The sequence below is a fragment of the Antechinus flavipes genome, chromosome 4 (assembly GCF_016432865.1).
Source record: "Antechinus flavipes isolate AdamAnt ecotype Samford, QLD, Australia chromosome 4, AdamAnt_v2, whole genome shotgun sequence".
Classification (NCBI taxonomy): domain Eukaryota; kingdom Metazoa; phylum Chordata; class Mammalia; order Dasyuromorphia; family Dasyuridae; genus Antechinus; species Antechinus flavipes.
Genome location: NC_067401.1, coordinates 145,989,765 through 146,015,968, shown reverse-complemented (window position 1 = coordinate 146,015,968; position 26,204 = coordinate 145,989,765). Strand labels below are relative to the sequence as shown.

At 44.7% G+C, this 26,204-nt stretch overlaps 3 protein-coding genes across 5 annotated transcripts; 2 read left to right on the top strand and 1 right to left on the bottom strand.

Moving 5' to 3' along the window:
* The first annotated feature begins 4,036 nt into the window (after positions 1 to 4,036).
* Positions 4,037 to 15,342, top strand: SMARCD2 (SWI/SNF related, matrix associated, actin dependent regulator of chromatin, subfamily d, member 2). Of its 2 annotated transcripts, XR_007953330.1 has the most exons (14): positions 4,037 to 4,624; positions 10,045 to 10,229; positions 10,440 to 10,482; positions 10,756 to 10,878; positions 11,156 to 11,323; positions 11,547 to 11,642; positions 11,801 to 11,902; positions 11,995 to 12,156; positions 12,390 to 12,487; positions 12,653 to 12,788; positions 12,926 to 13,048; positions 13,183 to 13,284; positions 13,420 to 13,986; positions 15,244 to 15,342. XR_007953330.1 is itself a non-coding variant. In XM_051994989.1 (13 exons), exons 1-13 carry the CDS (start codon positions 4,409 to 4,411, stop codon positions 13,471 to 13,473), a joined length of 1,608 nt encoding a protein of 535 aa, XP_051850949.1. In that variant the 5' UTR covers positions 4,037 to 4,408; the 3' UTR covers positions 13,474 to 14,392. The 2 variants fall into 2 exon arrangements, 1 of the variants encoding a protein (XP_051850949.1); XM_051994989.1 differs by lacking the exon at positions 15,244 to 15,342 and having other exon boundaries at positions 13,420 to 14,392.
* PSMC5 (proteasome 26S subunit, ATPase 5) lies at positions 14,471 to 18,566 on the bottom strand. 2 transcript variants are annotated; one of them, XM_051995001.1, is made up of 12 exons: positions 18,457 to 18,566; positions 17,965 to 18,039; positions 17,150 to 17,219; positions 16,451 to 16,548; positions 16,160 to 16,216; positions 15,830 to 16,060; positions 15,581 to 15,707; positions 15,280 to 15,470; positions 15,094 to 15,192; positions 14,889 to 14,999; positions 14,714 to 14,800; positions 14,471 to 14,571 (listed from the first exon to the last, which is right to left on the bottom strand). In XM_051995001.1, exons 1-12 carry the CDS (start codon positions 18,478 to 18,480, stop codon positions 14,518 to 14,520), a joined length of 1,224 nt encoding a protein of 407 aa, XP_051850961.1. In that variant the 5' UTR covers positions 18,481 to 18,566; the 3' UTR covers positions 14,471 to 14,517. The 2 variants fall into 2 exon arrangements, with proteins under 2 accessions (XP_051850961.1, XP_051850962.1); XM_051995002.1 differs by having other exon boundaries at positions 17,965 to 18,036; positions 18,457 to 18,548.
* Positions 18,567 to 18,663: 97 nt separating this feature from the next.
* FTSJ3 (FtsJ RNA 2'-O-methyltransferase 3) lies at positions 18,664 to 26,056 on the top strand. The gene is made up of 20 exons (XM_051994983.1): positions 18,664 to 19,183; positions 19,269 to 19,374; positions 19,736 to 19,782; positions 19,875 to 19,954; positions 20,327 to 20,426; positions 20,503 to 20,697; positions 20,824 to 20,939; positions 21,099 to 21,203; positions 21,300 to 21,400; positions 21,674 to 21,754; positions 21,855 to 21,992; positions 22,319 to 22,454; positions 23,356 to 23,540; positions 24,072 to 24,189; positions 24,341 to 24,612; positions 24,773 to 24,861; positions 24,952 to 25,051; positions 25,144 to 25,327; positions 25,409 to 25,503; positions 25,671 to 26,056. Exons 1-20 carry the CDS (start codon positions 19,117 to 19,119, stop codon positions 25,864 to 25,866), a joined length of 2,511 nt encoding a protein of 836 aa, XP_051850943.1. The 5' UTR covers positions 18,664 to 19,116; the 3' UTR covers positions 25,867 to 26,056.
* The last annotated feature ends 148 nt before the right edge of the window (positions 26,057 to 26,204 follow it).

The window sequence follows — 26,204 nt, the reverse complement described above, 5'->3', positions numbered from 1 at the left end:
ATAGACCAATCACAATCTGGTGAAGCCAATGGACCCTTTCTCAGAATAAATGTTCTCAGAACAATTACATTGAACTATAAATATCAAAACTTTTTTTGAAACAAGTTCACATTACCCTGATTAAGAACCAATGATATATGATATTGAGATATAACATATAATTTTCTCTGCAATATTAAAAATTGAATATTGAATATGATGAGTATGAATAGTCTATAATATATAACCAGTGAGGAACTCCAACGAACAGAAGTAAAAACATTATTAATGAATTGTACAAGGGGAAGAGAAAAGGAGCAGTCACATTAAGTGCCTACTATGTGCCAGATACTGTGCTTAGCAAATATTTCATTTGAGCCTCACAACAACCCTGTGAGCTAGATACTATTATTATTCCCATTTTATAGTTATGGAAACTGAGGCAGAGATAAGTGACTTGCTTATATTGACATGGTTAGTGTCTGAGGCTTCTTTTGAATTCAGATCTTCCTGATTCCAGGCCCAATACTCTTTTCATTGTGCCACCTAAACATTAAAGGAATCCTTTGTGGGAAATTTCTTTTAATTAGCAGGGTTTGTTTTTTTTTTCTGAATTTAATGAAAATCAAACAAAAAGGGCATTCATTTCCCATCAACATAGTAGAAAAGAAAAAGATTATACACCTAGGATTTTTACAAAGATATAATCATCCATTAAATTTTGTCATCTAGCATGGATACACTTCAGCAAAAACATATCTGCCAGTATGAACATATCTGCCAATATTTTATCACATTTTTTATTAAAGATGGAGGAAAAGTCTACCTTTCCATGCCAATCTATAGTTTCTGGAACCTCCCTCTTAGTTACTGAAAACAAAGTAAATTTCTAGGTTTTTTTTTTTAATTACAAAAATATAATCAAAAACACACATACTTTTTAATGGGGGAGAACTACACAAAAAGCAGCAGCATTCTTTTGTTGACTTGGTTGTAGTCTTTGTGTATTTTGTTTTCCAATCTCTGCTTACTTCACTTTGCATCTCTTCATGGAAGTCTTTTCATGCCTCTATGTATTCATCATAGCCATTTTTTCCCCCCTATTAAGGAAGGAGCGCATCTGGCTATTACCAGCCATAATCAAATCTCAGACAATTTTGTTTGTATAGCCGTAGTCTAGAACTGGCATCTTTAAACAACCTTTGAGATCTTGATTAGTGTATCTTTAGATAAGTCTAGGACCTGGTCTACTAGCACAAGACGTCCATCATAAATTTTTAATATTATGTGAATTAACAAGGGGAAAGATGTTTCCTAATAGAACTCACAATTAACCAAGAGGAAAAAGTCACTAGAGGGAAGATGCTACCTCATAGCAGGCTTAGTCCTGAAAAGGAATTAACAAGGAGAGGGGTGCTTATTTACCTGAACCCTGGCTCAAGAAGTCACAATGCAGTAATAAATGAATGGTTTGCATTTCAGGGTATACAACTTTTAAAGTCTCAGGGGACAAGAAGCAGCATCTATGAAATAAGGGGAGGAACCAGGGAAGAATTAGGAAAGATAAAGATGAGATCTCCACATAATAAAACTTTGTAATCTGTGATGGATGTTTTATACCATAATTGCTCCACGTTGAGAACTGATTTTTATGTAATAATCTTTTTTTTCTCCTCTGAGGCAATTGGAGTTAAGTGACATGTCCTGGGTCACACAGCTAATAAGTGTTAAGTATCAGAGATCACATTTGAACTCAAGTTCTTCTGACTTTAGGGCTGGTGCACTATCCACTGTGCCCCCTAGCTGCCCCATAATAATCTTTTTTATAATGTATTGCTTTCCTGAATCTATTTCTATTTATCACTCCTGATGCCTATTTTACCTCATCAGGTTTCCTACAGCACAGTACTATTCCATTAAATTTGAGGACCTGGGTTACTAGGTGGGGTTGAAGTACTGATAAAATTACTCCCTAAGGTAAGTAGGGAAGGATACTGATGGGGATTAGTTTAACTTTATAGTCCCACCCTCTGTGGAGGTCAGGGTAGCCCTACCTTGCTATGTCCAGTCAAGAATCCAAGTTTTGTCAGACCCCTGAGATTAAATTTTTATTATAAACCTATGACCCACACTATTTTTGCTGAACCTTCTGGGCTAAACCTACCAAAGCATTCTGTCTCATGTCTTTCCCCTCCATGGCTCATGGTATCTTTCTTCTCATCCCCTTCACTGCTTCATGGTGTCTTTCTCTTTATAGAGAACTAATTCTTTTAGGATGCCAAACTTTATGGATTTAGCTTGTCAGTTAAGGGTAGATTCTCACCTTATACTTTTTCTGCTAATTTTTAAGTTACACTAGGGAATTTTGTCTTTTACATTGTTAATTGTTAACAACCATTTTGGGTTTATATGCTCTCTCAACTCTATTTCATATTTACTATTTCTGGTGTCTAATTTATCTCATTTTGCCTGTAATTTCGTCTCCTAAATAAACCTATCTTTTGCCAAAGAGAATGGCCATTGTAACCAAACCCCAACATCTGGAGCCTGAACCCTAAACACATCATTTGGAACTAGGAATTGAACCCTGAATACATCAACTTCATGAATTATAATTTGTTGAAATTGTTGTCAAATCTATTTCCAATTCTTTGCTATCCCATGCCGAACAAATTACTTTAAATACCAATGCTACTTTCACCAACACCCTTTACAATTGCAAAAGCTTTTTTGTGAAGGAATACTGCAGTGAAGCAATTCATGCTACAAATAATACAAAAAACACTATGATTTAAAAAATGGTGAGCTCCTCCTGGAATCTCCATTTTGGGGAATGACTCTGACTGGAGTTGCTTCACTCTTCTGGCCTTTGCCACCATACTTTAGTTGCTGTCTCTCTCCACTTCTTCTCCCAATGGCCACTATCTCTCCTAAGTTCTTCCTTGAAACTCTATTTTGAAGAAGGGTTCAAATCAGTCTAGTTAACTTTTATTCTTTGACTTTCTCCATTTCTAACTCTGGCCCCCTCTTACTCCCACCTCACCCCAGTTCCCAACATACTCTCAACCCCTTAAACTTTTTTATATGTTGCCTTTCCTTATTAGAAAAATAAGAGCAATACAGCTAAGAGACTTGGTCAATAGAGTATAGGGCCTGTAGTCATGGAGATTTGAATTCAAACCTCAAACATATACTAGCTGTGTGACCTTGGGTAAATTATTTCTCCTCTTTGCCTCAGTTTCCCTTCATTTCTAAAATGAATGTTATTAATGGCCCCTAATTCCCACGGTTTTAGGAGGATCAAGTGAGATGTAGCCCAGTGCCCAACCATTGTAAGTGTTCACAACATTTGTTATTAGAATGTAAGTTCCTTGAGGGCAGGAATTGTACAGTTGCTTGTATTTGTATCCCCAGGGCTTAGCATGCCTGGCACATGGTAAGAGCAGCATAAATGCCTACTAATGTTAACAATTGACTAATAAATACTTAATCAAATTTGAATAACCAATCAATTCTACGGCGCTGAGCCGGAATCTATTTCTTCCAGGTAGGGGAACTTCCCACGCGCAGCCACGCAGAAATGGGTGAATGGAGACGGAAGCGCAGGGCGCCTTCTTCGCCCCACCCACCCCTCCAGCCCTGCAGAGACTGGACAGGCTGGTTTTGCTACTATCTTTATCCCTTTGCCGTCTTTCGCTCTTTCTTTGGGAATAAATATGGAACCTAGACTCGAGCACCTCTCGCATCTAGAGTCTTGTGCAAAGCACAGTGAAATTTGCTGGGGGTGTGTAGGAAGAGGGTGAAGGACTCTTGACAGCTTTGGGGCTAACTAGGTTCTTCTCCCCCTCCCTTCCTGCAAGAGGCGGGAGCTGAGCTGGAAAGCGGAAGAGGCCGCTGGCGGGCTGGGGGTTGGGAGGGAAGGAGGCGGGGTTCTGGCGAAGGGAAGGAGGGGAGTCGGCAGTTAGAGGCGGTTCTCGCGAGGGGCGGGATTTGAGGACGGTGGCCCAGGATTGGGTGAGGCAGTAGGTATAGGCGGGGTCTAGGCCGGGGTTGGGCGGAGTCGGTGGTTTGTTGCTGTCAGCGGGAAGTAGGTATCCTGCCGCCGCTCCTTCACCTCCCCCACTCCCTTTCGGAGGGCTGAACTTCCAGCGGGCGGGCGCGGTACTGAACCCGGATCTGCACTTCTCCGCCTCTCTCCCGCCCCCAATTCAGGAGCGGAGCTAGGACCGATCCGATCCTGACCAACTCAGTACAAGAGTTTAGAACCCGGATCAGGAAACCTCGGGTCCCAGACAGGGAAATCCCGGAGCCTGGATCAGTAAAGAACGGAACTCGGATCCGGAAGCCCCGGAGCCCGGATCGCGGAGGGGGTTCCTTGGGCGCGTAGCCCGGAACCTGGATCGCGGCTGAAGCCAGACAGGACGGAACGATGTCTGGCCGCGGCGCGGGGGGGTTCCCGCTGCCCCCGCTAAGCCCCGGCGGGGGGGCGGTGGCGGCGGCCTTGGGGGCCCCTCCGCCTCCCGCCGGGCCCGGGATGTTGTCCGGAGCGGCATTAAGGGGCCCGGGGCCTGCTGGAGGCGCGGGAGGACCCGGGGCCGCAGCCTTTCGCCCCATCGGGCCCGCGGGACCAGCGGCGCAGTACCAGGTACGGGGTCGGGGGTCAGGGGGTCGGGGTGGGGTCGGCGGGGGCTCGAGGGCTGGAGCCTGGGAGAACACCCGCCCCCAGAGAAAGTGGAGCTCACGGTGCCAAGTTCAAGGGTCATTCTCTAGCCAAGGGTCAAGGCCAATTACAGTTGGGGGGCGGGGGCGGACCTAGAATACAGAACACCAGGTTCGGGGCTCCCCAGGCCAGTGGCTTCCTGGCGCTATCATAGGTGCGTATACTTTGGAAGGGAACTCAGAATGTCGTCCAGGCCCACATCCTTCCACCCCTCCCATTTTACAGATGAGGAAACTGAGGCCAAAGAGGTTATGCCACTTGGCCAAAGGTACGTGGATAGTAAGTGTCGAATTTGATTCCAAGCCTTGAGATTCCAAGTCCAGCACTTTTGTGAAGGGCAGGTGGGAATGGGAGGAAGGTGCATATGGGCAAGAATGGAGTGCTAAGGCCAGACCTAGTGTACATTGAGGAGCACAGGAAGCATGGTTCAGGCACGTGAGAATTAATGCCACCTTGGCTGGTGAAAGAAGGGTAAAGGGCGGAAATGGAGAGGCAATGGGATGTTGGTGCAGGTGAAGGAAATCAAGTGTGAGGTGCTTCGGGAGGGCGCCTGAGGAGTTCGGAGATTGTGGTGGGCAGGAAGGGTGTGAGGCCTTCCATTGGAAAAAGGGGCTGGGGGGGGGGCATAAACTGGGGGAAGCTTAGTTACTTAGGAGTAGGGTGCCCATGATGGCAGTTCCATTGCAGGAAGCCTTCTTAGAAAGCTTTTATTTCAAGCATTTTCTGTTTCTAGAGTCCATGAGGTGATAGTGTTTTATCTTGTCTTGGCCTGTTTTATGTAACTCTCAACTGCTTTTTTAGAGGGAGAGATGGCTACCCACTGATGGGAAGCTTAGAATTAACTTGATTGGACTCTTCCTCATGCAACAGGACCAGATCCTCCAGAGGAGGTGCAGTAGATTTCCTCCATCAAATATATCATGAGATATATTTGAGTTAGCCAGATAACCTGGATAAGTCTTTGAGAATGGAGACCTGGGCACATAACAGCCCAACTCTAGCCCAGGCATAGGCAGACCTTCTCCACATTTTGCTGTCATTTTATCTGGGAGCTAATTGGAGCAAGAAGATTCAGAGGGATTTTGAAAAGGTGGGAGTTCTGAAGGATAGCTGTTAGCTGTATAACTCTGCCTCAGACCAGTGTCCCAAATGTCTTAGAGAGTTATTCCTACAGCTAACAAGATGGGGACTCCTGGAGGTCAACTGTTTATTACCCGTGTCTGTAGAAGGCAACACCAAACTGGGATTTGTTCTAGGGTCTAGTTAGCTGGGGTCTCACACCCATGTAGCCCAGGACCTCAATCTTAGTTGTTTTAGATCATTTATGAGTTTCATCCACTCCTACCCTCATTCACTACACACCTGTTTCATTTCTGTTCACTTTTGGCTGGTAGCTAAACTACCTTCCCTAGGCTTTGAATTTTCTTTGGTGATACACCCAGTCTTTGGTGAGGTTTCCCTCTGTTCTTCTTCTCGTCTCCAGGCAGAGGGCCCTAGGAGGAAAGCAGATTACAGAGGGTAGGAAAGTATCTGTGCATTCTGCCAGGGCTTCCAGGTGATGACCATTAACAGCATTTTCCTACTTTTTACCTTTCCCAATTGATTGGATATGACAAAACCATATTGACCCTTAAGGAATGTTCCATCTCTCCTACTTCCGACCTTGTTGAGAAGGACTTTTAGAGCCAAGATGATTCCAGAGAGATCCAAAAACAAACCATTTCCTTGGCCCTGTCAACTTTGACGTCAATTGTCAGTATTCTGGGCAGCATCAACTCTAATACTGATTCAGGGCTAAACAAAAAACCTTCCTGGATTTTGAGATGACTGAATAAGATTGAATTATATTCCTTCTCAATGTTCTTTATCTTCTTCTCTTCCTTCCCACTGTTTCTTAGGAGTCACAGGGTTTATCCCAAAATGGAATTCATGGGAATGGTCTGAAACATGACTGGTCCAGAATCAGCTAGACTGTTTAATTCATGAGACTTTAGAGAATCAGTGCTCCCTTGCTCAAGTAAGGAAGGGCAAAGCTGGATCTGGGGGAATTTGGTGGTGATGGGTGGAGAGGTTCTTCTGGGCTTTTGCCAACTGACTGAGCCAAGGAGCTAGTATGCCTCCTTATGCTCTGTCCCAGACCAATTATCAGGGTATCTGGTGGGTAGAGAACTTTGTGATATAGGATGAGCTGGGGGAACAAAGGACTCTGAGGTGCTGTAGGGGAAATGGAAGGAGATAGAGGGGGCCTGCTGAAAAAAGAGGAACACTCAGCAAATTTTGGTATTTGGACAACTCAGGGGAGTGCCCCAAAGACAGTGACAAGGATGTTTAGGAGTAGTTTTTTCCACTTTCAGCTGAGACCTTTTTAGTCAGACATGCAGAATTACCAAAGAACATTTTGGCTTTTACAAAGTTGCTGTATGGCACACCATTGCAGATGTACACTACCACTGACCAGCCAATCTTATCTCAGTCTTATGCCCCGATTCCTGTAAATAAGGGCTGTGAATTTGTTCTTTTTTCTGACTCATATTCCATTCAAGGAAGATGATATAACACTGATAACAAGATAATCAGGAGATGGGTGGGGGCTAAATATATGGGGAGGGTCCTTAGTACAGATGGTCCAGGGGAAACTAGGCTGGTTCCCCATTTTCCTGATTAGGGAACTGAATCTGGGAGCTTTGGGTTTAGAATTGTTTCTTGGAAAATGGAATAGGTTTTCTTAAACCAAGACATAATCCAAGAAGACTGTGGAAACAGATTGAGACAAGCTGAGACGTGATACTGTAGAGTGGTCTCTTTTCCATGAGAATTTGTGAGCTCCCATCTGCCACATGGGAGAGGCCTGAGCCTGTGGAGGAGCCTGAGGCAAGGAAGTCTGGAGCAGATGTTTCGGGCTAGAACTTATACCCAATCCTATCTTTTACCTTTTTAGCTAGGAATTTCCTTTATTACATGAGCACCTACCAAGAATGGGGGTAAAGGGTGCTTCAAGGACTCTAAAAAATTTAGGAGAAGGAATGTACAGAATTCTTTTGTACTCTTCCCCTCTCATTAATGCCTCGCATTGGATTAGCAGAGTTGAAATACATGGGACTTGGGGAATTGAGTTGAGGTCACTATGGTCTGACCAGGTAATTTGGAAACAGTTGGTCAACAGTAATTTATTAAGTAACTATGTCCCAGGTACTGTACTAGATGCTGGGATAACAAGGACTAGAATGAACAAGGCCCTGTCTTTAAAGAATTTATATTCCACAGAGAGAAACACTATGTATGTATATATACAAAAGAAATTTAAAAGATCATTTTATTGGGGTGGGTGGGATAGGCATCAGGGGAATTGCACTGAGTTGATCACTGAGGGAGGCTAAGTCAGAAGTGAAGAGGGAGTGTGTAGAGCAGGGAAATGAGGTAGCAAGAAGGCCTGATGAGACAAACTGTAGAATGCAGGAAGGAGACTCGTGTATGACAATGCTGCAAAACAGGGGATGAAGGACTTTAGATGCCAAACAGATGGGTTTGAGTTTGATCTTGGAAGTAATGAGGAGCCCCTTGGACTTTTATCAGGCAGTGGGAGACGTGTAGAACCATGCTTTAGGATTATAACTTGGGCAACTTCGTGAAACATGGATTGGATGGAGGAGATTTGAAATGGGGAAACCAGTTAGGAGATTATTATTTTAATCTAGTCTAGGGACACCTAGGGTCTGAACTAAAGTTGTGGCCATATGAATGGAAAGAAGGCCTTGAACATGAGCAATGTGGAGGGAGAAACAGCAAGATTTGTAAGATGATTGGCTGGATGGGATGGAGTGTAAGAGTTGGGGATGATTTTGAGGTTGCAAAGCCCTTTGGAAAGATAGTAGTGTCCTTAACAGAAATAGGGAAGTTTAGAAGAAAGGTAAATTTATGATAAAATGTTGAATTTCAAATGCCTATAAATTGGAAAAATTCAGTAGGCATTTCCTGATTCTGGACCTGATCACTGGAGAAAGAAAGTGAGGTGGGTATGCAGAACTAGGAATTATCTGCATAGAAATTAAGAATTGAACCCTTGAGACTTGAATGAGGTAACCAAGGCTAGAGGGGAGAGGACAGGAAAATATAAGAAAGAAAAGGACCCAGAGCAGAACTTTAAAGTTACCTCCTCAGTTAACAGAACAGGATTTATTTATTGCAAAGGAGACTGAGGAGCAATCAGATAGGTAGGAGGCCAGCTAAGAGAAAGCATGTCATGAACACTGTGCAAAGAGTGTTTAGGAGTCAATGTCAGTGTCAGATGCTTCTATGTCAAAAAGGATGTGAATTAAGAAGCCATGGGGTTTAGCAATTAAGAGATCTTTGGTAACTTTGGAGAAAGAAATTTTAGTTAAGTGGATAAGATTGGAAGCCATATTGCCAAGAAATGAGAGAATGAATAAGAGAAGAGTAAGTGGAGGCAATAAATGTAGTTTTTTCTTAGAAATTTGGTTGTGAAAGGGAAAAAGGAATATGTGGCTGAGGGGTTTGCAAGGTAGTGAGTTTTTTAGGAATGCAGAGACCTGGCCATGTTTCTAAGTAAACAATATGTTGGAGGAAATGGGGAAAGATAGTCAAGGATAGAAGCAGAAACATTTTCTCTGCCACAGGTAATCTAAGTACCTAAACTTTGGGGGAAAAGATCCAGTTTGGATTAGGTATTAGATTATTTTTTCTGAAAATTGGCACTGGCCTGGAGTAGAGGTTGGATTGAGGTCGGTAGGAGGGGCCGTTTGTGGCTTTCATCCACATCTGTCTCTGAACTACTCTCCTAACTATAGCCATGTTATCAGGATTAGCTTGGCTTCTAACAGAATGGGTGGTGGTGTGTAGACTAGAATGGCCTTGACAGAATGCTTTCTCTAGCTTGCATCATTAAGTCTTTGTGGTACCAGATGAAGAGCCTTCGACAAGGTTGCCTTGAGTCTTCTGGAAAGGTAGCCTGGGGAAAGATAGCACAGCATGCTGGGAACTAGAACATGAAAGAGGTTGGGTTCCTCCCACTAGCTCCCTCTCTGGAGGAGAGGTTTTCCCCTTGTTCTTTGTGCTTAAGGCTGCTCTAGTCCTATTCGCTGGCACAGCTGCCTGGGCGGTTGATGGGGGTGGGGCAGGTGTGGCTTATATTTTTTGCATTCAAACGCCTGTTCCTCTTTGTCTTCCACTGAGTCATCTCACTGTGTGAAACTAGTCAAAGCCCTACGTAGCCCAGGGTGGGAAAGGCGCTCTTAGTAACCAAGATCACCAGAATGGAGGGGATAGGTGGAAGGCCCTGTCGAGCATACCCACTAACCTATGCCCGGACTGTTCCACTTTCCCCACAGCGCCCTGGTATGTCGCCAGGAAGCAGGATGCCTATGGGTGGTCTACAAGTGGGACCTCCGGCTGGCACTCCCTTTGGCACAGCTTCTCCACTTCGGCCTGGGATGCCATCTGCTATGATGGACCCATTCCGGAAACGTCTGCTTGTGCCACAGCCTCAGCCTCCAATGCCCACCCAGCGCCGAGGGTAAGTGCTTTCTGTTTTCCTTGCTCTCCCTACCACTAACTTTTTTGACAGAAAGGTTTCTTCCTAGCCTGAGAGCAGTGAATGAGGCTTATTTCTGACAGTCATCTCCCAGGAGATGAGAAAGTAGAACTTGGGGTAAAAAGGTGATGGGGAGAGATGGTTCCTGTACTCATAAAACCATAGGGTGAACATTTGATCTCTCTTTCCCAGGCTGAAGAGAAGAAAAATGGCAGATAAGGTTCTACCTCAGCGAGTAAGTATTAGCTTTGGAAATCTTGTGAGTTACTGACAGGGAAAGGGAATTCCCTTAAATTGGACATGGCGCAGTGAGAAAGTGAAACTTGGAGTTGCAGAGCCCGAGTCTTATTACCATACCTCATCTATGAAGTGAAGGGGTTGGATTAGACCTCTGGTACCTGATCTTGGATCCATAAAAGCATATATATTCAGCTGATATGGGTTGGGTGGTTTGGGTTGGAGGGTTGGATGATAAATGCTTATCCTTCTCCTTTTTTCCAATCACAAGATCCGGGAGCTAGTCCCAGAGTCTCAGGCATACATGGACCTCTTGGCCTTTGAGCGTAAACTAGACCAAACAATTGCTCGTAAACGAATGGAGATCCAGGAGGCCATCAAGAAACCATTGACGGTATGTACATTCCCTATTCCATTTCTTTCCAAATTCTCTTATTTTACTATAGTATCAGTGGCCTATTAGAGCAGATACCAGGGATTGTGGCAGGATTGTTGGATTTTTTTCTCCTCCTCTCACTCAACTAAGAAAATAGGACTATTCTTTTTAAAGTTTTTTGGATTCCACCTAGAATTGGGATCTAGACTTTTGAAATGGGTGGCAATTTTTAAACATGACCTAACCCTCACCCAAGAGATGCTTTTGTCTTTTCTTTTTTTTTTTTTAAATGTAGCAAAAACGAAAGCTTCGAATCTACATTTCTAACACCTTTAGCCCCAGCAAGGCAGAAGGTGAAGGGGCAGGAGCTTCGGGGGCCACAGTGGGAGCCCCAGGGTCAGTTCCAGCAGGGGACAAAGTAGCCTCCTGGGAACTTCGAGTGGAGGGGAAGCTACTGGATGATGTGAGTTAAAAATGAAAAGGGGTTTGTGGGGAGAGGACAGAAGGGATATAAGCTATTGTTATCATTGAGAATTCCACTACTGCTATCCTACCATTTCCCAGTCTTACTGTCTCATGGAAGACCCAGATCCCCCTCAGTAGCAGGATTGGAATAGGCCTACCCTTGCTTTTGTTGGGGAGAGCCAAGTCAGGTAGCTAATTAGCTCCTCCTTCCCATCTCTTAGCCCAGCAAACAGAAGAGGAAGTTTTCTTCATTTTTTAAGAGTCTGGTCATTGAGCTAGACAAGGAGCTTTATGGACCTGATAACCATCTGGTGGAGGTAAGACAAGCCTAAGCCAAGGGAATAATACCATGAACTTTGGGTCATAGCCTTGGGAACCATGTTTTGATATATTTGGGAGACATATTACTTTCCCACATGTGGGGAAAGCATATGTATTGTTCCATACAATGGGCCCTTCCTTCTTTCCCCCTCAGTGGCACCGTTTGCCTACAACCCAAGAGACAGATGGCTTCCAAGTGAAACGCCCTGGGGACCTTAATGTTAAGTGTACCCTCCTGCTTATGTTGGATCATCAGGTGATTTCCCAGAGCTACTATTTGACAAATAGAGGTACCTGTGAGGCAGCTGGGCAAGGGCTCTCTGACTTTCCATCCTGGTCTTTCCACAGCCACCCCAGTACAAGCTGGACCCTCGGTTGGCTCGGCTGCTTGGTGTGCACACCCAGACCCGGGCTGCCATCATGCAGGCTTTGTGGCTATACATTAAGCACAACCAGTTGCAAGATGGGCACGAGCATGAATACATCAACTGTAACCGCTACTTTCGCCAGGTCAATACTCCCATTACCTCTTTACTGTGTCCTCCTTCATGCTCTCTGCTTACCCCTTCTGTGCCACCTTTTCTTTTTGAAATAGCTTTTGCTTCACATTATCATCTGAGATTGCTGATCCCATGAGCCCTGGAATGCCCTGTGTACCCTTCCCACTTTAACCCACTTATTGCCTACTTCTCCCTCCTACTCCTCAGCCTGGCCCTATCTTACCCCAATTGTTCCCTCTCTAGATTTTTAGCTGTGGGCGTCTTCGTTTCTCTGAGATACCCATGAAACTGGCTGGGCTACTACAGCATCCAGACCCCATTGTCATCAATCATGTCATCAGGTAAACAAGAGTTGGGGGGGGGCTTTAGAAGGAGTGCCCTTATTTTTGTGTTTTAGGAAAACAGTAGAACCTTCTTACATTTGCTGTATGAAAGCTAAATGGGTCCTAAGGTTGGGTGGATCTGTGGAAAAGATTTCATCTCTATCCTTTTCTGGTTTGGTCTAGTGTGGACCCCAATGACCAGAAGAAGACGGCTTGTTATGATATTGATGTTGAGGTAGATGATCCACTCAAGGCACAGATGAGCAACTTTCTAGCTTCCACCACCAACCAACAGGAGATTGCATCCCTGGATGTTAAGGTAGACTTTTGCTCTCTAGGGGTAAACAATAATAGGTCTTCCTGTTCGTTTGCCCTAAATCCTTGGGATGGGCTTGAATTCAGGGCTTTGAGCAGAATGCCAGGGAGAATGGGTTTGCTTGACACAACTCTCCTCAGATCCATGAAACCATTGAGTCCATCAACCAACTGAAGACTCAGAGGGATTTCATGCTCAGTTTCAGCACTGACCCACAGGACTTCATTCAGGAATGGCTGCGTTCTCAGCGACGAGATCTCAAGGTATGAGAGGATGGATTAAGAAGGGAAGTAATACAGTATACTGACTTCCAAGTTAATATCAATCCATCCTTTCTCCATGCTCCTTTAATGGATTTGTTAGAGATTTCCTAGTGGTTTTTGCTCTCTTCTGATAGATCATCACAGACGTGATAGGTAACCCAGAGGAAGAAAGGCGAGCTGCCTTCTACCATCAGCCCTGGGCTCAGGAAGCTGTAGGGAGGCACATTTTTGCCAAGGTAAGATCTAGTCAGTTTCCTGGTCAGGCCTAGAAGAAAATGGCCAGCCTTCCTTTTCTTTCCTCTTATGAATTTGCAACCTCACCTTTTTTTTTTTTTCCTTCCCTTTTCTCCCTCTTATTTCCCAATTCTCAGGTGCAGCAGCGCAGGCAGGAACTGGAACAGGTGCTAGGAATCCGCCTGACCTAGCAGCTCAGGGAGCCTTCTTTATTCCTGCAGCCACTCCCTTCTCAGACTGGAATGGTGCCTCCCTCTGTGCCCCAGCTGGAGTTAGAGGGAGGTGGGATAGGATGGGGTGGAGAAGCCTCCACCACCCTGTCTCCCCAGCTTTAAGTTGCATAAATGTAGTCATAGGATTCATAGTCGCTTGGGCCCCACAGCCTTATTATTCACTTTTGCATTGGCTTTAATTGGGTTCAGCAGATGCCTCCTCTGTCCTTATGGGCAGGCCTGAGCAGGACCTCTAGGGGCTGTGGCAGCCCTAGGGGTTTGGGCTTTGATATTGTAATTGCAAAATTTCAGAACCAAATACCCCTGGGTTTTTATGTTTACAGGTGTTGACCTCGTGGAGGTCAGAGCTGGCTCCAGGGAGCCAGCCAGGAGTAAAAGGGCACATCCCAGGCTCTCCCTGGCCTTTCTAAACCAAAGTTCTTTGCCATTCCCACAGCCCAGTGTCACTGCTGGTCTCTTCCTTTCCTTCAGGTATTTGCACTATTTGGGGAACAGGTTTTTTAAGTGGGAAACACCTTTTTGTACAGGGAATCGATTGGGGGTTTTCCTAGGAGCTCTACCTGGTGCCTCCCCTTCATTTTCTTAATCTATGCAAGCGGCTCGAGGGCTCCAGCCGCCATCATCTCCTTGGGTGTCTGTCAGGCAATGGTCCCAGCTTTGCCTCTTCATTAGGGGTAGAAAGGGTGGGATAAAGTGAAGATTTAGCTCCTTTGGCCTCAGAAAGTCCAAGGAGAAAGGGGAAGGGAAATATGGATGTTTGCATGGTGGAGGGGAAGGGTGTTGCTGTCCCATAGGGATTAGAGGAAGGGGAGTGGACAGGGCAGCAAGTACCATTTTTGGCTAGTTTGGAAATTTCCAAATAAATACATTTTGTTTATTGGTGCCTTTTGAGTCTGATCACTAAACAGCTCCAGATTACAAAGAAGGGCAGCAAAAACTAGAATCGTAAGAGAACTTAACTGTCCCAGAGAGCTTTATTTGGGAGATGTAAGGCTGACCATTTCATTTCCATAGTTTCTTGATGGACATGTTCTTCTCGCTATCTTTCTGCATGACCTAAAGGAAGAAGTGATAAGATAGTTCCATTGAGATCCAATTTTGTCCTATCCCTCTTTACCAAAGGTACAGCTCAGAACTAGGACAAACCAGTTCGGAGTGTATTACAGCTTCCCACCTCCCAAAATCATAGCTTCTTTACCTTGGCTACTGCCATCTCAAAGTCTTCCTGGGTGACATGGACACGCCGTTCTCGAAGGGCATACATTCCAGCTTCAGTGCACACACCCTACATACAGAATGTCAGATGAAGAAAAGACAGGACTCTCAGGTCACAACTCCTAAACATCCTTCCTTTCATACACACTCTGCATTACCTTCACTTCAGCCCCTGATGCCCCAGGCATGAGCTCTGCAATTTTCCGTAGGTTGATGCCCCGGGTCAGATTCATTTTCCGAGAGTGAATCTTCAAAATATCCAATCGTGCCTGTAGTGGTAGAGAGGAGAGGGAAACCTTGAGCACCACACTCTTCCCTCTCTTAGGCAGCTACATTTTCCCCTGGGTGCTCTCTACCACCAACCTCCTCATTAGGGGGTGGAAACTCAATCTTCCTGTCAATTCTACCAGGGCGAAGTAGAGCAGAATCCAGGATGTCAATTCTGTTAGTGGCCATGATAACCTGTAAGAAGGAAGAGAGCTCATTGGCTATCTTTATTCTCTCTTTCTACAGCTAGGTTCTACCCCCTCCAACCAGAATCCTTCCCACCTTGATGTTCTTAGTGGCTTCAAAACCATCCAGTTGGTTAAGCAATTCTAGCATTGTTCGCTGCACTTCACTGTCTCCCCCAGAGCCACCTTCTAGCCGTGATGAACCAATGGAGTCAATCTCATCCATAAAAATGATGGAGGGGGCATGTTCTCGGGCCATGACAAACAACTCCCGTACCATTCGTGCTCCTGAAAAACAAAACTTGCCTCAAAAGCTGCAGGCCAAAGTGAAAGAAGGATTCTCATCTCATCTAAACTAAAGTTACACCCATGACTTTATCTTCCCCTAACATGCTCACCTTCACCAATGAATTTCTGTACCAATTCTGAGCCTGAGACACGAATAAAGGTGCAGTCAGTGTGATGAGCCACAGCCCGAGCCAAAAGAGTTTTGCCTGTACCTGGAGGTCCGTACAGCAATACACCCTAGAATAGGGAAGAAACTCAATCCTCTTATAGTAAAGTTAACCAGAATTTTCCCATAACCCAAGTGCAGGGTTATGGATCAGAATCCCTAATTTGGCTCCCAAAGGAAATCCTGCCCTTACCTTGGGCTGTGCAATGCCTAGTGCCTCAAAGAGCTCAGGATGCTTAACAGGCAGTTCAATCACTTCTTTGATCTCCTTAATCTGCTTGTCTAGGCCACCAATCATCTCATAGGTTGAATCAGGCACTTTTTCTACCATCATTAAAGATACCAATGGATCTACTTTGTTGGGCAGAATTTTGTGCAGGGTGTAGCTGTCATTTCGAAGGGCCACACGGCAATTGGGGGTCACCTGGTTATGGTGGATAGTTTTAAAATATATCACTAGGGCATAGCACACACAGGCCCCAGTCTCTTACTCTCCCTCAATTCCTGGAGTTGCTACACTTACATCATTGATGTCGATGTTCTTATCTACATCCACCACAAACTTCCCCTCAGGATGTACCTAGAAAAGGAGGCTTGTTAGCATTCCAAGTGGTACCAGCCTCCATCCCAGATACCAAGTCATACAACCAAAGAAAAACCACAAAATGTTAAATATAGGCACATGTATATATAATTAATTAACCAGTAAGATGGGGACATACTCTCTCTCTCCCCAACCCCTTCACCTCCCCTTGCCTTCCAGGGTATATCTAAGGGAAAGAACAAAAAGACTTATTTTAGCTGCTCTCTGTACCTTAACCAAAACTTTCTTTTTATCCATAGCCCGGACCACTTCCCCCACATAGGACCCCTGCTCCTGCAACAGTTGCAGCTCCTCCCGAAGCAGGCGCACTGTATAGGAAACAAATACAAGCAGTTGTTGGTTTACTTTTTGGTACTTTGCTAATGTTTTCCTAAATAACTCAGCAAATTACCTGATTCCCATTCCATCCTGGTGGTTCAATTAATTCAAGCACTGTTGTGGAGCATGTGGTATTTTATTGTTCTTAAGAAGTTTCCAACACATATGGAACAGAAAATGATGCTATCATATGCTTTTCTTCATTAGTTTTGATCATGTCCAACTTTTGTTTACCCCATTTGGGTTCTTTTTTTCATATATATATATATATATTTTTTTTTTTTCTTTTTTTTTTTGGGGGGGGGGGGAGACACAAATAAACTGGAGTTTGCCCTCCTCCGGCTCATTTTATAGCTGAGAAAATTGAGGCAAACAAGGTTAAGTGAATTACTCAGTAGTGTCTGAGGACACATTTGAACTCAGGAAGATAAGTCTTCCTGACTCCAGCCTGGCATTCTATCCACTGCACCACACAGCTGTTCAACCATATGCTATTTTGTGTTAATATCTGAAATGCAGCAATAGTACCACCCAGAAAATCAAAACAGAACCCAGAATCTATGAATCCCAATCAATATGCAGGACTCCTACCTTTTGCATTTAGCTCATTTCTTTGTGCTTGCAGACGTCGGAGATTTTGACTCTTGTCATTCACAATCAGCTATAGTAGTGTAGAAGATAACCAGTATAATCTACAGACAAATAACTAAAAAAAAAGCATCCCAGCCAAATCTCTAAACATGGAAGAACAAGGCCCAATATGCCTGATCTCAGATTCAAGCAAAACTGATCACATCCACCTTTTTATAGTCCTCAAAAGTACTACTGTGATTCAATCTAGTCCAAAGATGAGAATTCTGCTCTGACAAAGGGCATTTTTTTGGGATTCTGAAGAACTTTTAAAAACCCAGGTCAGTTATTCATTAAAACGATGAAGTCTCTAATAAGGACTATATAAACCCATCTCTTCCTCTACTAGCTGGATACCCTATTTTCCCTATAAAAGCATCAAAGTCTCCACTTAAGTTTAGAAATATACCCTTCAATACATCTTCATTCTATCCAGTTTCTATTTTCTAAATTAGAATACTGGGTTTTCTGTGTTCCTCAAGTTCAGGCTCCAAGCAATACGGGTCTTACAAATACCTCCCACAGAGAAGGCTCTCAAGCTTTCTTACCTCACTTCTTTTTTTAAACCCAAATCCCACCACATCTGGCAAGCCCAACATCCCATGCCTTCTCTCTTCCTTCTGAACCCAGCAAGGACACCCTCCTTTCAAAGGATCCCTCCTTAAGGGAGGGAAGGTCCTTGGAAATTAATTTCTCTTCCTCGTCCAACAAATTTGACACACACCCCTCCCCCTTCCCGTAATAACTGGTCTCTCCCTCCCCATCTCTGGCCTCACCTGCAGTTCCTCGATTTTGGACAGGTAATATTGCCGTAGTCCACTCCCGGCTTTGCCCTCCTCCAACTCCATCTGCTGAAGAAATGTTATCAAACAACATTTTGTGGGGGACGCCTACGGCACAGAGCCCTGTGAGGCATGCACTGTCCCAGACGGGAAGGGGGTAAACTCGCTCCCTGCCCGCCGGGAGTTTACAATCAATCTGGGCGGGAAAGCAACACGCAACACGCAACACACACGAATGTCAATGTGCGTGGGAGGAACGAGGGCGCCTCCGCCCCATACGAGAAGAGGCCTCATACCCAGCCCCCTCAGGCCGGGGCGGCGCTGACAAAGCACGTCGGCCTTTGGAGTAGCACCAACCCCTGTTTGGGTCGGTCCCCGCCTCCATCAGGTCCAAATCTTGGTTTGATTTGTCCCCTGCCCAGATTTGTGTTCCAAACCCCATCCATCCCCACACTCCCTCCCCAAGATCCGCCGTCGCCTCTTTACCTGCTCCGGTCCGTCCAGCGCCATCTTCCCTTCTCAGAGCCGGATGCCGGCATCCAAGAGTTCCGGGCGCAAGCGCAAAAAAGCGGAAGCAACCGCGAAACGCAGAATAAAGCTTCCGGATCAGGGAACGCAATACCCTTCACGCAAGCCGGGTGGAGGCCATGTTGGGAAGGTCGAAAATTCACGTTTGATCCTTTCGAAGAGTGAAAGGACGAGGCGATCTAAAAAACGCTCCTCCGAAACACTCCCTTGACAACTGGTTTCCATTGCTCCATCATCCACTCTGAGTCTTAGCTTTATTTTTGTAAGAATCCCGGCCGCAGATCTTGAAGACGTCACTTCCTGTAGCGGTAAGGGGATCGGATTAGATGATCCCGCCCCATGGGTAACGTTCAATTAGCCTATCAACAACAATACTCCAAACCGCTACAAGAATCTTTATCAACAAACTCAAGATGGCTGAAGGAGCGGAGCAATACGTCAGAGCGACGGCGACGGAAGAGGGCGGAAGTACGTCACCAGCCAACACGTGCCCCTAAAAGTTTAGGTTTTTGGATACTTCGGTAAGCTGCTTGTCTATAGATGTGGCAGTGAGAGCTAGGAGATTGTGCCCCAGGTCTTCTCCCCGGTCCGACTGTGGGGATACTACGGGCCAGCGCCATGGGAAAGAAGGGAAAAGTCGGGAAGAGCCGGCGGGACAAGTTCTATCACCTGGCGAAGGAGACTGGTGAGTTTGGAAGAATCCTCTGGCCTTGTGAGCCTCTCTCGTCTCTGCCTCCGACCTCGCTCACTCGGCACCTTTCCTTCCACAGGCTTTCGTTCCCGCTCAGCCTTCAAGCTGATCCAGCTAAACCGCCGCTTTCAGTTTCTGCAAAAAGCCCGGGCCTTGCTGGATCTGTGCGCGGCGCCCGGGGGATGGTAGGTTGCTTCCTGGGGCATCTCCTCCCGTCTCCGGGAAGCCTTCCCTTCCGTAACTTTGATTACTGTCCTGAGGTCGGGCTAGGCATTTCCCACGGGTTCTGTTGTTCTCCCGACATTTGGTGCTGCTATTCTGTCCCCACTCCCAGCACCCGTTTTAGGGCTGCAAATGTGACCGATGCATAATCTGACAACTTGCAAATTGTCTCATTCTCCCTTTTTACTATCTCCTTCCCCAGCCACCTAACACCGCCCCCCCCCTCCCACTTTTCCCCAGAGGTGACAAACCTAAATACTTTGTATACAAGGGAAGAAGAAAAAACTTTGGAGAATGATGTGATTGCTTTCTTTAATTCTGCAGGCTGCAGGTGGCTTCCAAGTTTATGCCAGTGTCCAGCCTTATCGTGGGTGAGTGTTAAAGGTATTGCCCCTGGCTGCTTGGGGTGGGGGGTTTAGGGTTCTGTCTTCCCTGTGGTAGCTGGGATCTGTGTTTTTTCTAGGGGTGGACCTGGTTCCAATCAAGCCCATTCCCAATGTGGTTACGCTGCAAGAGGATATCACAACTGACCGGTGCCGCCAGGTAAGCCCCGCCCCTCTGTCCTTCCCATGTGCTTGTGTGTTGAGTGTTCCGGTGGTGAAATAGTTTCATATAGGGGTTGGGGTGGAAGGAGATGACAATAGTGGCTGGAACCAGGGCTACGTGTTGTGTGATTGAATCTGTCATCGTGGATTTCTTCAGTTGTGAGAAGTACAAAAGTTAAGATGGAGAAGATTGAAACCATGTTTTACCCATAACCTAATGTCCATTGTGGTTGTATAATTTATATAAGACTAGGTATGTTTATCCTCAATTTTTGCAAGTCATCATTCTCATGTCCCTCCTGTGTTAGTTACTAAACAGTAGGGAAGATCCAGAGTTTAAAAAGAGGTAACATTCTATTTCTTTTTCCAGGCTCTCAAGAAGGAGCTGAAGACTTGGAAGGTTGATGTTGTGCTCAATGATGGAGCCCCTAATGTAGGGGCTAGCTGGGTCCATGATGCCTACTCACAAGGTGCATAAGGAGAATTGGGGCTGGGATTGTTCATAGCTGCTGAGCACTCTAGCTGACAAGTCTTGATTCCCCACAGCCCACTTGACTTTGATGGCACTCCGGCTGGCTTGTGATTTCCTGGCACGTGGTGGCTGCTTCATTACAAAGGTTTTTCGCTCCCGTGACTACCAGGCTCTTCTCTGGATTTTCCAGCAGCTATTTCGCCACGTCCAGGCCACTAAGCCCCAAGCTTCCCGCCAGGAATCTGCAGAGATTTTTGTGGTTTGCCAAGGTGATTTTTCTTAGGTGTCTATATGTACTACTCTTCTTTTAAGCTCTTTTGACCCCTTTCTCAAAACCTATTCTCATCTTTTTTTTTTTTTTTTTTTTCCTTTCTTTCTGTACACTTCTCTTTCAGGTTTCCTGGCTCCTGATAAGATTGACAGTAAATTTTTTGATCCTAAATTTGCTTTTAAAGAGGTTGAAGTTCAGGCCAAGACTGTGAGTGAATTGATAACCAAGAAGAAACCCAAGGTATGTATGTGGAAGAAAAGTGGACACACCCTGACATCTCAGAGAGAGAGAGAGAGAGAGAGAGAGAGAGAGAGAGAGAGAGAGAGAAGGAAGGAATGTGGATCATTAAGAACACCTCAAAGGAGATTTCTCTGTTCTGTTTCTTTCCTGTCCCCTTAGGCTGAGGGCTATGCTGATGGCGATCTTACCCTCTATCACCGGGTCTCCATCACTGATTTTCTCCGTGCTGCAAACCCTGTTGATTTTCTCTCCAAAGCTAGTGAGGTGAGTGTTCAAGGTTAAAGAACCATGTGGAAGAATTGTCCTAACCCATTTAGGAAGTTTAGTTTTCTCTGATGATTCTCCTTCCTTCCTGAGCAGATCATACTGGACGATAAGGAATTGGAATTGCATCCAGCCACTAATGAGGATGTGAAGGTGTACTGCCAGGACATCAAAGTGCTGGGGCGAAAGGAGCTCAGGTACTAGGACAGACATATCCCATCAAGAGATTGGGAAGGACTGTGGGGGCAAGCCTGAGTGTATGAGGAAGAGTAGGGCCCAGTGAGGCTTCAGCAGATGGTACCTGATACCTTTCTCATAATAGGTAACATTTGCCCCAAAAATTGGAGTTAGGGACAGAGCATGAATTTTCATTTATTTTTGTCATCTTGGTACCTGAGTGTAAGTCTTATGCCTTCAATAAGACATTTAATGATAGAGTAGGGTGATAAGTAATGGGACTTTTGGAATAGGTCCCTGCTGAATTGGAGGACAAAGCTTCGTCGATTTGTGGCCAAGAAGCTAAAAGATCAAGCAAAGGCACTGGACATCAGGTAAGCTGAAGATTGTGGTAGATCATAACATTTGAGTAAGATTGGGAGAGGGCTAATGCAATCAATTGTGCTTTCATTCATATCTTACTGTCTATTCCAGCCTTAGCTCTGGAGAAGAGGAAGAGGAGGAAGAACAAGAAGGAGGGAAAAAGACGACTCTTGCTGCCAAGGATGAGGAGGAAGACTTGGACAGGGCTCTTGCAGAAATGAAGGCACAGGAAGTAGCAGAGCTAAAAAGGTGAGAGAAGACTGTGACAGCTAGGACCTACAAGTAAAGAAAAGCACAAAATGTGGAAGTGATTGATGGGGACATATCAAACTTTTTCTTTTTAAGCTTTTCTGCATATTTGTTAAAAAAAAAAATAAATTCTGGAGGCTTTGAGCCATCACTGTAAGACACAAGTTGAGTTCTCAAGTGCAGTTCAGCAGTTTCATGAGTTACTTTATGTTTATAACATTTTTCCACTTTTGGGTCAACAGACATTAGGAGTGATTGTGAGGTTTGGAAAAAGCCTTGAGGGGATTGGCTGATAAGGTTCAGGGACTCCCACATTTTCTATTCAGGAAGAAAAAAAAGTTACTTCAGGAGCAGAGGAAGCAACGGGAGCGTGTGGAATTGAAGATGGATCTGCCAGGAGTGTCCATTGCTGATGATGGTGAAACTGGGATGTTCTCCCTACGGACAATCCGTGGCCACCAGGTAGGCTAGAAAGGAAATGTGGAGAGGGGTTTTATGACTATTCAGTATACATGGAGAATCATGGACTACAGATTCCCCTAGTACCATTTTCCAATATTGACTTTGGAACTTGCTGTTATAGATGACTGAATGATGCTTCTTAAATCTGGAGAGATGAGGAATAAGAGGAGGATGTAAAGTTCATACCATGTTAGGGTAGAGAACAGAGATTTGTTTGTGAAATTTGCTAACATTAGGGTCTTAACTTGAAAAGCCTGTTATGGAGTGGCCTCAGGGTTTTGTCTGCCTTTGTCCCCATGTTGCTCAATGTTTTTATCAGTGACTTGGATAAAGGTGTGCTTCTGAGATCCGCAGTGACACCAAACTGGGAGAATGATACATGTGTTAAATCTACACTTCCTTTTAAAATTCTAGCTCCTGCACTTATTAGCATCATAAACTCAGCTATAATAAGATAAGGTCAGATTACAAGATAGATCACTGTAAGTCAACGGTAAGACAGAGCAGACAAAAATTTCAAATTTCATTGAGTGTCATTTATTGTGCCTGCAGAACCAAGGAGGCGTAATAGATCTTCCTAATGCATGCTGAACTCTGCAGAACGTATCTGGAATATATTTCATCTTGAGTGCCCCATCTTAGAAAGAATGTTGTAGGCTAGGGTACTTAGGATGGTGAGGTGACTGAGGAGACCAGGCCATATGAAGACAACTAAATAAATGAGAAGTCCCTTAAGTATAAGTTGCAGAAGGAAGATTTCTGCCATTTAAGGTGGAAAACCATATCTGTAGCAAATGTTTTCCAAAAGTGGGATTATTGACATAAATTTGACGACATAGTATCTTGAAAACACAAAAACATTATTTTGAGAAGCATTGGTCTATTTTACATTAAACCACAGCTACTACAGGAAGTGGCCCAAGGAAATATGGGAGCTGCAGACAAATTCCTATTGGAAGAACCAGAGAGTGATATCTATTTATCTGATGAAGAGATTGAGGATGCTGATGATGAATCGCTGGCCAGTGACTTAGACCCTGAAGAGCTAGCAGGAGTTAAGGGTTATGGAGTTCCATCTCAAAAACGGTGAGTTCAGTCCAAGGATATACTCCTTTGGTATTGCTTTCAGTTCTAAATTCCATGATCCTCAGAGAGGCCTGAAGAGACTTACATGCTGTTGCTAAGTGAAGTGAAGTGAGAACATTGTGCATACCAACAAGACGATTATGTAATGATCAACTGTGATGGACTTGGCTCTTTTCAACAATGAGGTGATTCAGACCAATTCCAATAGACTAGTCACAGTTGGAGCCAGTCACATATGCATCCTGAAAGAGTACCATGGGGACTGAATGTGGACCAAAACATTCATATTCTCACTTTTTTTGTTGTTTGCTTACTTTTTTTGTCATTTCTTCTCTCCTTCCCCCATGACCTGAATTTTTCTTGTGCAACATAAATGTAGAAATATTTTTTTAAATTGCACCTTTAATCTGTACCAGACTACTTGCTATCTAGGGAAAGGGGGCAGTGTTACATGGAAGATTATAAGATTTGTGGGGGAATCTACAAGATTATAGACTCAAGTTTCCTCGTGATCTGTTTCTGGAACCATAGTGTGAAGTTTGCAGAGGAGCAGAGTCAAGAAGAGGAGGAACAAGATAACCCTCTTTTGGTGCCACTGGAGGAAAAAGCTGTCATTCAGGAAGAACAAACCAATCTGTGGTTTTCCAAAGTAAGTGTATGATTAGGTATAGGAACTGCAACAATGAGAAGGGATCTAAAGTATGGTTTTGGGATTAGCCATAGTGGTATGAGGCAGAACTGAGAGAAGTCTGTTTGCTTCCTTCCCCCTTCCCTAATTCTGAACTTCTGTTTTGTTGCAGGATGGTTTTGCAGGGATTGAAGATGATGAAGATCAGGCTCTGGAGATAAGCCAGGCCCAGCTGTTATATGAGAGTCGCTGTAAAGAAAAGCAAAAAGACCAACAGAAGCCTACAAGTTCAAGGAGGGAAAAAATGCCTTTCCAATCTCAGACCCAGTTCATCAACACAGAAGGAAAGCCAGCTGCAGAGGCAAAGGCGGCTGCCACTTCTACTAAAGAGGAGGAAGATGACAGCAGTTCAGACAGTGATAGCAGCAGCAGTGAAGATGAAAGGTGAGAGGGTCTCTGGTGATAGAGATGTGGTAGAAAACTAGGGAAGGATTGATTTCCCTGTTATCCCCCTGCTCCTTTCTCAGTTTCTTTGTCCTGAAGGGAAGAGGTTTTGATTGGTGGGAAGCTGGGCTCATGCTTTCTTTCTTTCTTTTTTAAATAGAAAATTAAGTAAAAGTCCCCGAGGAAAGAAGCGGGGCCATTCGCTAGAGCCTGATGATGGGTTTGTGGTAGTGCCCATTGAGGACCCAGGTAAGAGGCTGGGGTTCTGCTTAGAAAGATAGCTATGTGCATTCAAGGGTACTGTATTGGGTACTGGATTCTAAAAATCTCTTTCCTTAGTCAAACGCCAGATATTGGACCCAGAAGGTCTAGCTCTAGGTGCCATGATTGCCTCTTCCCGGAAGGCAAGGCGGGATCTTGTGGATGACTCCTTCAGCAGGTATGAAAAGTAGGAATTATGGAGGATGGGCTCCAGGTGAATGGACAGCAGGTTTTAAAAGCATTGAGCAAATGAGTTTTCTTTTTTATCAGATATACATATAATGAAGAGGAAGGGGACCTCCCTGAGTGGTTTGTGCAGGAGGAGAAGCAGCATCGAATTCGACCACTGCCCCTGGATAAGAAGACAGTGGAAGAATACCGAAAACGTTGGCGTGAAATCAATGCTCGGCCTATCAAAAAAGTGGCTGAGGCTAAAGCCCGAAAGAAACGTAGAGTGAGTAATAATGTTTTCTAAGACAACTATCCAGCTTGCCTCCAAAGGCAATTATGTTGTAATCAAGAATTCTTTCCACAGATGTTAAAGAAAATGGAGCAGACTAAGCGAAAGGCAGAGGCTGTGGTGAATACAGTGGATATCTCTGAGCGGGAGAAGATGGCCCAGTTGCGCAGGTAAAATGGAACAAAAAAGTAGAGCATCTTGGGTTCTTAAAAATATTTCAAGGACCCCCACAGAGCTTTTGTTGAAGTGGGTTTTATCTATTACTCTTTCCATATTTTAATATTATGACAAAAATAGTGTTGGCAGGAGATTTTCAATTTGCTTCTTTCCTTTGCAGCCTCTACAAGAAGGCAGGGTTTGGTAAGGAGAAACGCCAGGTTACCTATGTTGTGGCTAAAAAAGGTGTAGGCCGAAAGGTCCGACGACCAGCTGGAGTCAAAGGACACTTTAAAGTGGTAGACACAAGGATGAAGAAGGACCTGAGGGCACAGCAACGTAAAGAACAGCGGCACAAAGGCCGGAGGAAGAAGTGAAAAACTCCCAAGCATGGAGATCTGTGGGCCCTTTTCTATCTTCAGGACCAGGCAGATCTTTCAAACATGCCTCTTTTTTGGTACAAAAACTGTTCAAGGCTCTTTGTGGATTTTAAGTAATGGTCATTGTGCTGTTCTGTCCCCTCATGAAAAGGACCTGTGGAAATAAAAGGTCGAGCAAAAAATTTAAGGGAAACACTCGGAAGTCTATTCTCTAGACATCTGTCAAGGACTTTTCTATATAATCCAGGCTATTTATACCCCCTTAAGTATGGTCCTGAGACCACAAAGCTGGCAAAGGACGTTATCCATATTATAGTATTAAAAAAAAATAGGGA

Coding starts and splice junctions, on each gene's coding strand:
- FTSJ3 (XM_051994983.1), top strand. CDS start 19,117: ATGGGAAAGAAGGGAAAAGTCGGGAAGAGCCGGCGGGACAAGTTCTAT. Junction 20,698..20,823: donor GATTTTTGTGGTTTGCCAAG/GTGATTTTTCTT, acceptor CTTCTCTTTCAG/GTTTCCTGGCTCCTGATAAG. Junction 25,328..25,408: donor AAGCCCGAAAGAAACGTAGA/GTGAGTAATAAT, acceptor TTCTTTCCACAG/ATGTTAAAGAAAATGGAGCA.
- SMARCD2 (XM_051994989.1), top strand. CDS start 4,409: ATGTCTGGCCGCGGCGCGGGGGGGTTCCCGCTGCCCCCGCTAAGCCCC. Junction 10,230..10,439: donor ATGCCCACCCAGCGCCGAGG/GTAAGTGCTTTC, acceptor TCTCTTTCCCAG/GCTGAAGAGAAGAAAAATGG. Junction 12,789..12,925: donor TTGCATCCCTGGATGTTAAG/GTAGACTTTTGC, acceptor AACTCTCCTCAG/ATCCATGAAACCATTGAGTC.
- PSMC5 (XM_051995001.1), bottom strand. CDS start 18,480: ATGGCGCTGGACGGACCGGAGCAG. Junction 17,220..17,964: donor CCAAAATCGAGGAACTGCAG/GTGAGGCCAGAG, acceptor ACACTACTATAG/CTGATTGTGAATGACAAGAG. Junction 15,708..15,829: donor TAGGCATTGCACAGCCCAAG/GTAAGGGCAGGA, acceptor TCCCTATTCTAG/GGTGTATTGCTGTACGGACC.